The sequence below is a fragment of the Citrus sinensis genome, chromosome 7 (assembly GCF_022201045.2).
Source record: "Citrus sinensis cultivar Valencia sweet orange chromosome 7, DVS_A1.0, whole genome shotgun sequence".
NCBI classification, from domain to species: Eukaryota; Viridiplantae; Streptophyta; class Magnoliopsida; order Sapindales; family Rutaceae; genus Citrus; species Citrus sinensis.
Genome location: NC_068562.1, coordinates 6,099,898 through 6,112,475, shown reverse-complemented (window position 1 = coordinate 6,112,475; position 12,578 = coordinate 6,099,898). Strand labels below are relative to the sequence as shown.

The 12,578-nt window shown below is 34.7% G+C and overlaps 1 protein-coding gene and 1 long non-coding RNA gene across 2 annotated transcripts; one reads left to right on the top strand and one right to left on the bottom strand.

The window, feature by feature from the left end:
* Window positions 1-3,125: 3,125 nt before the first annotated feature.
* On the top strand, window positions 3,126-6,386 carry LOC102607774 (uncharacterized). The gene is made up of 2 exons (XR_001509136.3): window positions 3,126-3,614; window positions 5,939-6,386. It is a non-coding gene; the product is annotated as an uncharacterized LOC102607774 (long non-coding RNA).
* A 31-nt stretch (window positions 6,387-6,417) lies between these two features.
* On the bottom strand, window positions 6,418-10,590 carry LOC107178361 (uncharacterized). Its single transcript, XM_052445111.1, has 3 exons — window positions 8,825-10,590; window positions 8,501-8,548; window positions 6,418-8,332 (listed from the first exon to the last, which is right to left on the bottom strand). Exons 1-3 carry the CDS (start codon window positions 9,403-9,405, stop codon window positions 8,221-8,223), a joined length of 741 nt encoding a protein of 246 aa, XP_052301071.1. The 5' UTR covers window positions 9,406-10,590; the 3' UTR covers window positions 6,418-8,220.
* Window positions 10,591-12,578: the final 1,988 nt, after the last annotated feature.

Here is a 12,578-nt window from a genome sequence, read left to right as displayed (position 1 = left end):
TCTTCTCCTTCTCTTAGTCGGTCGATTTGAAAAAAAAAAAAAAGGTAGATAATTCGTGAAAGCTAACTAGTGATTTTGGATTTTCAAACTTCTAAATTATTTGTATTTCTGGCAGGCTTGTTCTATATCCACAGCAACTACTAGTGTTGGTCATAATTTGAAGGACGCATTGATACCAATTAATTATGACAATAATCATATTGTCAGTGTGTTTGACTGCAAATATGTTGAGTAGTGCGACTGGCCTTGTCCATGAAGAAAATGATAACTTTCATTTCACAGTTGCTTCATTTGTAAGCGTAGTGTAAATGTGATGAATCATATATGCCCAGTTGGTGCTCATTGCAAATAATGCATGCATGGTTTCTAAAGTTGACCCAAATAGTAATCCCTTATGATCCCATCCATCGATTTCTTCCATTTTCTATGATTTATTCTTTTTAATAAAAACAATTTGCCTTTTCTTCATCCTACATAATTAGGTTTCCAGGCAATCCAATCATCTAATTCACGGTGCCGGTTCTATAAGTTATGTGTTGATTTTACCATTTTTTGCACAAGCTCTACAGACGAGGCCCAGCACTAAAAACTTAGGGGACGGGGTACGTGTCAGCCCGCGTGCATGAAGGCAGAAAGATGAATATTAACATGTGAATGCAGCAATAAAATTATTATAATGGACACTTATGGTATTAGGTAAAAAAAAAAAAAAAAAAAAAAAGTATGAACTACTTTAAAAGAAATTGAGGTTATACGTTTATCTCTTCGAAAAATTCTTATCGTATACTTACTTCAAAATCATTGATGTTATGTTTACTCAGCTGTAATATTTAATTTATAATTGATATATAATTTAACTGATGTGACATTTAAGTTATTATTTAATAATTGATAATTAATAATAAATTTCATTAATAACACCATGCATTTACATAATTGCATCGTTTTTTTTTAATTGATTTAACGATGACTGATTCTTCTCATATCCTGAAATTAATTAACTATATTTATGCATTTAATTATGTTAATTAAAATATAAAATTAATGAGTTGATGATGAGTCAACTAAATTCTATTTTGCTTACGATTATACACACACATACATACACAAAATATATTCTTTTATTGATATTTTTCTCATGGAGAAACTAAGGTTAAAAATTTGTTTAGTCCTTATATTATGAGATTAGTACCTATTTAGTCCCTATATTTTTAAAAACGCCTCAAAACACCCCTATTGTTAAATATTGACACTCATGCAATTATTTTTAATTCTTTTTAACTTGATTTTACAATATTATACTCTTACAATAATGTTTTTTTTAGGATATTAATAAAAAATTAGATTATCAAATTAAACTCTAAAATAAAATAAAATAAAGGTATATATTAATTTTTGTGGAAGCTCACGTTTGTCTACAAAATTAATATTGTAAAAAATTATATTATCAATTTTTTTTAGAAAAAATTAATAGTTTAACTCAAGAGAGTGTTCCACAAAAATTAATATATATTTTTTAATTTTATTTTTTAGTGTTAAACTAGTAATTTATTTTTTTCTTTTTAATAATATCTAAAAAAATTATTTTAATATGGTAATATTGTAAAAATAAGTTAAAATGAACAAAATATAATGGCAATAATGTCAATAATTTAATGGTAGGGATAATTTGAGATATTTTTAAAAATATAAGAACTAAATGAACACTAACTTCAAAATATAGGGACACTAAACGAGCTTTTATCCAAAAAATAATGACACTATTAGTGAATGAGTTTTGCTACTTACCTTGGGTCAAACCCCGAAGCCAACTAACGACACCGTTTCAATCCCTTTTTTTATTCTTTTCATTCTTCCCAAAACAACGTCGTTTTGGGCAGCAATGTCAACCCCAAATTGCTTACTCTCCTCTTCCGCTTATGCTCACCATAGCCATTCTCCTTTCTATGTAAAACCACTGTTTTCTTCCCCTTCGTTTAAAAATATTGCAGTAAATGATTGGTTCAAGGATGATGAAGAATGTATAAGGGAATTATTTCAGACTTCCACTATAATAAGACGAAATATGAAAGTGGAATATATGTATTTGTTATCATGTCAATGTGTTCTTTTTGGTTTGGGAGAGTGGATTATAAATGGGGGAATTTGTGACGTTTTCCTTGAAGATGATTGCCAAGTAGCGTGGCCTATGGTTTTACGGTACTTCACACTTTCTCAAATTATAAGGAGAAAAATATGCAGGCTTTTGCAGCATACCAGAGCAACTGAAGGACCCATCGTTTGTGATAAGAATTGTGAGAAAATTCATTACATGGCTCCAAACATATATTGGTGCGGTGCAGGAACTGCTGCTAACACAGAGGCTGTAACTGATTTTACAGAGGAATAGAAGGAGAATGACTGGGTATGTGTGATGGTGGTTGGCAGGCGTGATGGTTGTCAGTGGTGGTGGCTGTGAAATGAAGAGGCTGTCGGTGGTGGTTGTCAGTGGTGGCGGCTGTGAAACGAAGAGGAAGAGGAATACAACGCTAAAGGTTGTGAGACGAAGAGGAAAAGAAGGCAATTTGAGGCTGCCGTTTGTTTTGCCTTAACTAAGACAAAACACGTCATTTTAGTGAGATTGAAAAATAAAAAAAGGATGAAACAACATCGTTTGGATTAATTTTGGGGTTTGACCCGGAGTTTAACTCGGGGTAAGTAGCATTTTCCTTAATGAATCCATAGAAAATTTAATTCTAGAGGGCATAATATAGAAATGATAAACTTTGAGTATGCTAAAACATGAAACCAGTGTAAGCGAAAAGGGACAAAAAAAAGACGATCGTAAAGGCAAAAATCGTAAGAATTAATAAGCTAAATGAGGGTCTCATCACAAAACTTTTGTCGACACGTTGTCCAACCTATGTGTTGATGTCAATGTATTGCCGCCCTTTACCGGCGTTTAGCTGGTGGGCTGGATCCAAGACCTGTCCGCACAGGCCACTGCTAACTTGAGGAACGGATGCTTATAATTGTGGCGTACTTAGATCTCTCTCGGGGTGTATTTCATGCATAAGCTTTCACCAGGTAATAGCCGGACCCAGTACCACCTCCTGTCGCTATCCGTTTCGTGTCGCGTGCAGAGTTCGCAGTGAGACGTGTCAGTCCATCCTGCTACCACTTGCCATATATGAACAGAGACGTAGGTTATAAAAACATTTCAAAAGGGCCCCACAAAATGACATTTACGTAAATGTTTGAATTTTTTTTTCCAACTGTACAAGCTAAAAACCTAGAAAATCTAAAATATATTTTCTGAGTTTCTCAGCCGCCAAAGCAAGTCCCAATATCGCCTCTCACGTCTGGGGAAGGTGCTGGTTGCTTCACAATTCCAACTCGTCGATTTGCATCATTTTTGCGTGCAATGATCCCGAATTTGCTCTCTTACTCAACTTTCTTTTTAATTTACAAATATTCATGTTTATTGGTTTGAAAAATAGGAAAAAAAAATTCTAATTTTTGTTAACGGGGATCTGGATCATTCACGCAAAAATGATTTGACTCGTGAGTTGGCCTTGTGAAGAGACCAGCGCTATCAATAGGAGGGATTTGTTCCCTTCTTTATGGCTTTTAAGGTTTGACTTTGATCCTCTTTTTTTTTTTTTTTACTTTCTACGAATTACTTTTTTTTTTTTTTTAATTCTTATTGGCTATTTTTTTTCTTTTTGTTTTAAAATTTAGTTATTATGCGTTTGATTGCAATAGTTAGAATTCTGTGTGACTGCAGCTATCATAGTTAGATATGTTCTGTTTACAATGCTGATCAACAAACTGCTAATTTTATGAAGACTCACTAACTTGATCATGATGCTTCCCCTGTTTAGTGTGAAACACGTGCAAGTTCTCAGTTTTATATAGTATTGGATCCAGATTATGGGTATTATCTTTGCAGGGACTTGGAAAGGCAATAATATGGAAACAGTAAACTTGAGAGGGGTATAAAACAAAAAGAGAGTAAGATTGAGGGGGCCAAACAGTGATTTCTGCCTTGAATGTGCGGAAAGTATTAATTATGCATAAATCTGTGTTCTTTCCGAAGCTTTTTTGGCTGCCACTTGTTCTTTCTGTGGTGTATTAGTTGATTGTACATTTAATACAACTGAGATTAGATGTGCTAAAAGTATTAATTATGTGTAGAACAGTGTTTCTTTCCGTTCTTTTCAGCTGCCACTTGTTATCTCCATGGTATATTAATCAATTGCGCTATCAATACAGCTAAGACAATATCAAGTGGTGTTACAATAGGAGAAAGAGCAACATAATGGAAAGAATGAAAACAATTTGTTGTCCAATCTTTATGCTTATAATTTGGATCGAATTGTATACCTAAATTGATTTTTGTTCCTTCCCGCATCAACATCCCTGCAAATTCCAAGTTTGGAAGTTAAAATCATAAAGCGTCATGGTTGGTGTATCTTCATAGACCTATTAACAAATTGATAGCATAGTAAATAAGAATTTGATACGAATTTATTGAAGAATATGGTTGGACTTATGGACATTGAATTTTATGAGATGGCTCAGACATTTTTGTGCATTGGTGCTCTTGTTCTTTCTTGCCCTCTTTGCATTTCGTGGGTGTTTCCAGTGCTAAATTTGTTGCCTAGAAAGAATCCAAATCTTCCATTGTACATTTAAGGATGGCACAAGAAAGAATTTGCCTCAGGAAGTGGAGAAAGTAGTTTTCAAGCATCTTTTCTAGACTTATAGCTTCGTTGCGTTTTTCTTCGCTCTCTCTTTCTCTAGTGTGTAACTGTTGCATCATCACTTTTCCTGGTTTAACTATCAGTTTGGAAACCAGTTGGTAGCATCTGCCTCTGTTGGTTTGAATACGAAAAATTATTGTCCTGGGTATTTTCCAGGGAAACTGACGAAGTGCTCTAATACTGAAAAAATTAGGAAAATTAGATATTGTAGAGTAGTGAGAGCTCATCAAGTTACTGTCATTGAGGAAGAGAGTATATAGAAAATTATGCCAATAAGGAGTTAGATGATTTCCAAAGAAAGTTTACAGGGAAAATGACGAAGTGCTCGAATACTGAATAAATTAGAAAAATTAGATATTGTAGAGTAATGTGAGCACATCAAGTTGCTGTCGTTGAGGAAGAGAGTATATAGAAGCTTATGCCAATAAGGAGTTAGATGATTTCCAAAGAAAGTTTGAAGACAAGGCTGATGAGTTTCCAGGAGTCAATAGAACATCCTTTCCTAAGAAATTGGTTTTTGGAGTCACAAGCTAAAATCATACAACCTACTCTAAAATTTACGATGAAGATCAAATTTAGGATCCGACAGCATTTGATGCACTATAGGATGTATATATTGATTGTTTGCTGGATATCAGAGTCTAAATGCTTGGAACTATACAATGATGGATGAGTAAGCATCGAGGCTTAAAACTCAACGCAGATGAGTTTGTTTCTGAAACCATAGCTACTGGTTTTGTGGGACAACCATAAGCTTGCATGTATGTGTGTGTGTGTGTGTGTGTATTATATATAATATATACGGTTCAAGAGTGGTTAGTTTCAGGGGACAGGATTAGTGTGTTAGAATTGGAAGATATAACCTTACATTTTTGCTGGTAGCAAGGGGATTCGATGCGATCAGCAGAAGAAAAAGGATTTAAGGTGCATCATAAATTCTTCTGGAATATCAGTGTAGCAGCTATAATAACTCCTTGAGAGTTGGGAGACTGAAAGTTGGATTGGAAACTTCAAGGTCTCCTTGTCTTACATTTTAGCTTATCCTATAAATTCTGCATATTTGCCATGGGAATATAAATGCATGGTGCAAACTTTTTGTGTCAGTCCGGATCTTCAATACATTTTGCCTAATATAAGATTGGTTCTGTTTCATTTTAATTTTGTTAACTTTGCTTTGGTTTCCTTTCATGCAGAACTATTTCTGTGATAAATTTAAGAGACTGATCATCAATTTTCTTGGTTTTGAGTGGACTTGACCCTCTCTTATCAGTCACGATAGTGAATTCCCAGGAAGAATAATTTTGTCTGTGGTAAAGGCTTGGAAAAGAAATTTTGTATTTATTATACATAAAGAGCCGAAAGTTTCCGGGACAACAAATGGGAAAAGTACTTTGAATTTCTCCAGTGCGGCAACAATCGGGCTAACAATCAAGCCCCAGTGAGACCAGAGATACCAACCACATCCCTCTTGTTAGTTAGTGAAAAATGAATTCATTTGAAGGTTTTGAAAACTTTCAACTCCAGCATCGTGGATTTTGTAACATTTACTCTGGATTAGTTTTACTGATTCCGAGCAAAAATAAGCTCTAGGCATTTTTCTTAGATTTCAGAGTGAATTAAACGTCGCTGAGGATTACATCACCTTCAGAACCATAGGTGACAGTATTTATACATTACATGACGTTCAGACTATACAATTAACTTTGCTTGAAGAATCAAGCATAATATAATTAGCGTTCTGCAACTTAATTCTTCGAAATGAGTTAATATACATTAACTAGGATGCCAAACAAATTAAACAGCTTTAATTATTCAAGTCGAAGAGGCAGCGTCTTTCGTAGTGTAATGGCATAGACATGTCCTCAGAGTTCTGGAACAACACAGTTGTTGAATTGACTGACTGTATCAATCTGGGCAGCCAAACAACGTCTCGCACTTGCCTCAAGGTCAGTGTATGCTGCAAGTTCAACCCCATGCATGATATATCAACCTGTCGCCAATATCATAGAAGAAGAAACCATCACAGAAAAAGGTCAATTTCATATAAAGATTGCAAGTTAAATATATTTCTATTACAGTTTCAATGGTGACTTGACACAGCATTAGGAAGAAAACTTGCACTCTATTTATCTGAATAAATAATACTTACAGCCAAAAGCATTATGTTGACTCGGCCATTCACATTTTCGATATACATTAACTATTGTATTAACACCCTCTCTGGCTTATTATTAGAAAACAAGTTGTCATTATTCACATTCTCAAACCGATATATTTACTGTATTCCTGCGAGAGTGTGACGATAACAGTGTCCTTGGAGGCCATCATGTTTGGAGCTGTAAAAGAAAAGGGGATCAAAAGATTCTTTATATGTAATGTTGTCACTGTTGATTATTAGGCTGATTGCAAATTGACTTCTAGGGCACGGACTTTGGCGTAAGTTCCTATTTGGACCTTTTCAGATCCCCCACATCTAGAAGATCTAGAAGGTCATTAAAAGATTTAAAAATGCAGAAGAGCTTTCATATTCTTCTAATTAAAATGGGCAGATACAGAAGTAAAACTAGCAGGTGCTTGCAAGCAAAGAACATTAACATTGTGCTGATTAACTGATCACTCCATTGTTTTCTCACTCGAGAGTTAACTGTGTTCACCATATTCTTTTAATGAGAGCAAACGATTAATGTCTTCAAAATTAGTTCCTATTTGTACCATATCTTATCATGATATAAGGTAGATTACATAGAATATCTTATGATAAGCTAATTTCGAGCTAGGGTTAGCACCGGAAATTTTGTTTTAAGATATTTGATGCAAGTTTCAAGGACTAATAACTTCCCAAACACTCAACAACTTCTGGTATATTTGTTGGGTTTCAATGACCACTAAGGATGTACAAATCATAAAATTCAATCATTGGAAACAAAATATGAAAAGAAAAAAAGAAAAAAATAGTGATGGAAATCCATAAGATCGATTAAAGAAACTGAATTTAGAGCTTTCATTTTCCAAGAAAGAATCATTATATATGCAGATGTATTAATCTCTGTAGCTTCAATTAGAATTTTTTAATCTTTGCAGCACAAAGAAGAAATCTAAAAAACCCTAGAGGATGAAAATATATGATTATACATTCTTTCGCAGCCATTATATATGTGTGTGCATATATCAGTATGACATATAAAGCCTTCACTTCAAATTGGTCCAAAATTATTTTCACTAGCAACAGCACTCTCAGCTAACAATTGGACTCGTTTTACACTAGTTGTGGCCTGTGGGTGCTCTCTCAAACCCTTAGAATTTCAAATTACATCAAATTAAATGGCCTAGACCTGTCAGTAGACTGCATTTGCTTCATCAGTAGGGCGAGATTTAAGACAGATCATTTTATGATCAGGTTAACTGACCCACAAACTAAAAACCTGTCATCTCACTAAAACAAGTATCATAACTCTCATGCGAAGGCAAAGCTTCATTAATCATTAGTATTACTGAGAGAGAGTAATTTAATTACCTCAGCTTCGTTGGAGAGACCAAGCTTTGTAACCAGGTACTTTTTAACCGTGGAAATCGTCATGTGCTCGTCTCTTTTGTCACCAAAACAATAATTAAAAATATTACAAAAGTAAACATCAGCTTTTTCCATGCATTTTCACTGAACACCATCATTAGCCTTTTGGAAATTTATGTGAACAAATGACAAGATTGATATGAAATGATAAAATCATGTATGCGTTCTAACGTGCACCACTTACTTCACTCTAATATACGCCTTTGGTACTTGAGGCAGTGCTTCTCCAAATCTGCTCGTGTAACACAGATTCCAGCAAGAAGAGACGAAAATGAACTTCAATGATATAGCAAGGTTGAAAAAAAAAAAAAAACTAAAGATAATGATGAGTCACAGATGCCAAAATAATTATGAAAATAAAGTAAATGACACTGGTAAGTGGGTAAGAAAAAATCAAATAAATCAACCAGATATTAATAAAAAGAGAATCTAACGTCAATAAAGTGTTCTAATTTTCAACATTGCAACAGAAAGGAACCAAGGAGTGTGTGATTTGCTATTTGCTCACCGGTTGGTAGAAGAGATGAGGGTAAACCAAAAGCCAGGGTGGGGCCTTCTGTAATCATTTGAATCAGTAATAAGCCCTGGCATTTGCCAGTGAAGAAGATGATTAGTTAACTTCATCTGCCGTGAACGTAATGGTATTTCATGATCCTGATCCAGAACTTGCAATAACTTGTTGTGATTATTACTAGGCGGCTCCCCATTCATGCTCCTGACACCCTTTTGATCAAACCCTACACTTGCCCTTGGCTCTAACCCTAACCCTAACCCTAACCCTAGCCGTATCCCTATCCCTAAACCCGACTGTATTTGCTGCTGATCATGACGCTGTTGGTGGTGGATAAGGAATGGTGAAGATGAGGAAGAAGAAGCTAATGCAGTGCTTGAAACCGGGTGCGATTGTTCATGAGCTGGTTTCTTGCACCCGGTAGTACTGTCAAACCTTAACCCTAACCCTAAATCTAACCCAAGCCAATCTCCTCCCCCTTCATCTTTTCCTAGTTCCCCGCTAATTACTTCTTCTAATGGGTTGTGACTTTTGTGCACTTGTTGAGAAGAAGAAGCCATGACTGCATGTTTTTGCATATTCCACTTCAAGAATCCGTTTGACAAAAAGTTTAAAGGGATGGTGTCTGGTTCAGCTCTTTATGGAACTGTAACCTCTTCTACTGTTCATATATACCAACACACTCTCAATAAATCAGCAAAATAAACCCTTCCAAATTTTTTTTTTTTAATGTAAATAATAAACAAAGTGGATTATTATCCTTTAAAAAAACTTTCGTTTTCAATCAGCCTTTGGTCCTTCATATGGTCAGTTGGGGATTGAAACAGAGAGAGAGAGTGAGGGGGTTTGGGGATTTGTTTGTTGCTCTTTTCCGAGGCACGAGGGATTTCACTGCCATGCTCTTTCTTGTTGTATTTGTATCTGAACAGAGTACAGTTTCAAGAACTAGGATTTTGTTGCTAGGATCATCAACAGCTACACCATTTACGCAACGTACATATATTATATTATATCTTAAATATACCCAGAGAGAGAATGTGAGAGATACTACTGTACCTCTGCGTGTAGACTTCGGAAAAGTCGTGCCTTAATTTGCTGCTGCTTTTTGTAATTGTACGAATAAATACAAGGGCAATCATACATAGCTCTGCCTTGGCCCCGGCGCATCGATCCATTCAAAACTATTTCTCCAATTTTGCCTTGCCTTCGTAGCTATTGTCCCACTCTACCCCGCAATCAAGAAAGAGGAAAGTAAGCATAAACTGATTAAGGTGATAAAATAAAATAAAATATCACGAACGAGCTAGAAAAAAGAATTGAAGGCTTAGGCAGATAGCTCGGGTAGCTTTAGGTAAGCAAAACGCTACAAGTTGTCAATTGCAGAGTGGGGGACCCAACATATTTATCCAGCATCAGTCAGTTCAAGGGGGCAGAGCAGGTAAAAGAAAGACTGATGGGATAGCTAATTGCTATAAAAAATTGTACATGCTCAATTGCTTCCCTGTGGCTTTGAGACAATCAACTGTTCTAAACACTGTGCCTCACTAGATGGCCATGCCCTTGGGTAATGATTTTTTTCTCTCTTTTTTTTTTTTTTGGGGATCGAATTTCTTTCTTTCGTCTTCTTGCTCAAATGACAGCCACATACTTGTAAATTTTAGAAATTGACAGGCTGGTTGTAATTTGAGCAAAGACAATAAGAAATTCGTTGAGTCTAACTATCCCAAGTTTAATATCATTCTATTCCTTCATTTATTGACAAATATCAACATGATTCAACATTTTTGTATGCATGTCTGTGATATACTCTCACGGTGTTAACCATTATTGTTAGAAATAATTAATTATTTAGAATTTAATAAAGGAGATTGTCGAAGTCATGTCATTTCAAAACGCTTGTGAGGTATCAATGTTACGAATCATTTAATTTTTAGTTTGGTGTATGTTTGATTATTATTTTCTCAGCTAATTTATGAGTTTGAAGTTTATTTCATGTGTTTTCTGGGATTAATATTCTTTCCCTTAGAAATGGATTCGTGCTGTTACGTTTTCTTTCTTCTTCTTTTTCCCTTTCATTTTAAACATAGCAAGAGTGAAGATTAAATTTCCCCAGGATTTGTGTGAATGGGCAAATTTGAATCTAAACCTTCTTGCAACACGACATTTCCCATAATGGTTACTTAGAATTTTTTATTTTTCTTTTAATTAATAATTTGGTCCTTCTTGTTAGATTAAAACGAGCCACAAGCCAATTCTATTAGGCAATGATCTCTAACACTCCTTTCTGTTACGTGACTATTATTTTATTTTATTGTTTTAAAAGCATATTCATAACATGCATTACTGATAACTAATGAGAACGAAGTTCAAAGTCAATAAATCTTTTATCATTCCAACCTCCAAAAGGTTTTATCATTTTTTTTTTAATATCAAGAGGTTAACTAACACTCAAAATAAATAATAAGAACCTACGCAAATTGTTTATTTCATATTATAAATGCATAAACACGGTTAGCATTATATACAGTACGTTTTAAGCAACGTAGACCGATAAAGAGACTCAACAAAAGAGTGGGGAAAAATCTCCACGCATATATTCTCTTCGAGGATGTGCGAGAACTGATAGAATTATTTTGGGGCACGCAGGATCAACACGAATAACTTTAATCTACAGATACCGACTTTCCAAAACCAATATCAACATATGGCTAAAGGATTCGACACAAGTCTCAGCTGCTTGAGACAGCTAAGGCCTCACCAAAATATAAAATTATATTAGCTACAAAGATGAGGTTTAACCAAGGCTACCTAGCTCTTCATTACCTACGACAAGACAAGACAAGACGAAATATATGAAACCTGGACAAGAGTTTTAATTTGCATTATGAATCTGGTTATTATTTGTTAAGCATGATTTTCGGAATTTAGTAGGTTATGACATGAGACGAATATGGTGAACTTGAAATAACTTAACGTATATACTTACTTATAAACTTCAAAATGTTCAAATCGAACAAAAAATTGGCAGTTACAGAGTGTAAAGGAACAAAATAATACTTATTAGAAATCTTCATCGTGAAATTATTACAGAAACAGATATCATCCCTAACAAAACGGCGATAGAACCGCATCGTTCACAGTTTGTATTGTCGATATCATTTCTCTTTCAAAAATGCATTAACGGTTAAATAAAATCAAGAATCCATAAGATTTAAGAACCTTCGAAAAGTTGATTCAGCACAAGGCAGCACAATTCCCCTTTCTCTACTGAACCTATATTCCTCAGCTGCTTTCTCGAGTAGTTTCTGAAACGTAGGATCCTTCAAATATGATAATGGAATCACAAATCTCCTCATTTCTTCTCCCACATAAACCACAAAGTGCCCCTTTGGAGCTCTTCTCACTCCCTCATCCTTTCGCTGCTTCTTCGGCATTTTCTTGTTATTATTGATGTGCAGAGAAAGAACTTAACTTCACATAAACACTAGAGAAAGATTCATTTGAGAGACTGGTCGAGGAGTTAGTTATGCCAAATGGGTATCATTTATGTATATATATAGAGAGAGAGGCTAATGATTTATCCCTTTTTTGTTCATCAAATTAAAAGAAAAACAGTATGCACACAGTGACACATGTTGATAACGTGATCTTTATATTATTTTGAGTATAATGCGCCGTGTGATTCTTATAGTCTGAAACAATTACCCTGTATTCCATGTGTTTTTAAAACATATCAAAAGTTTTTATGTCG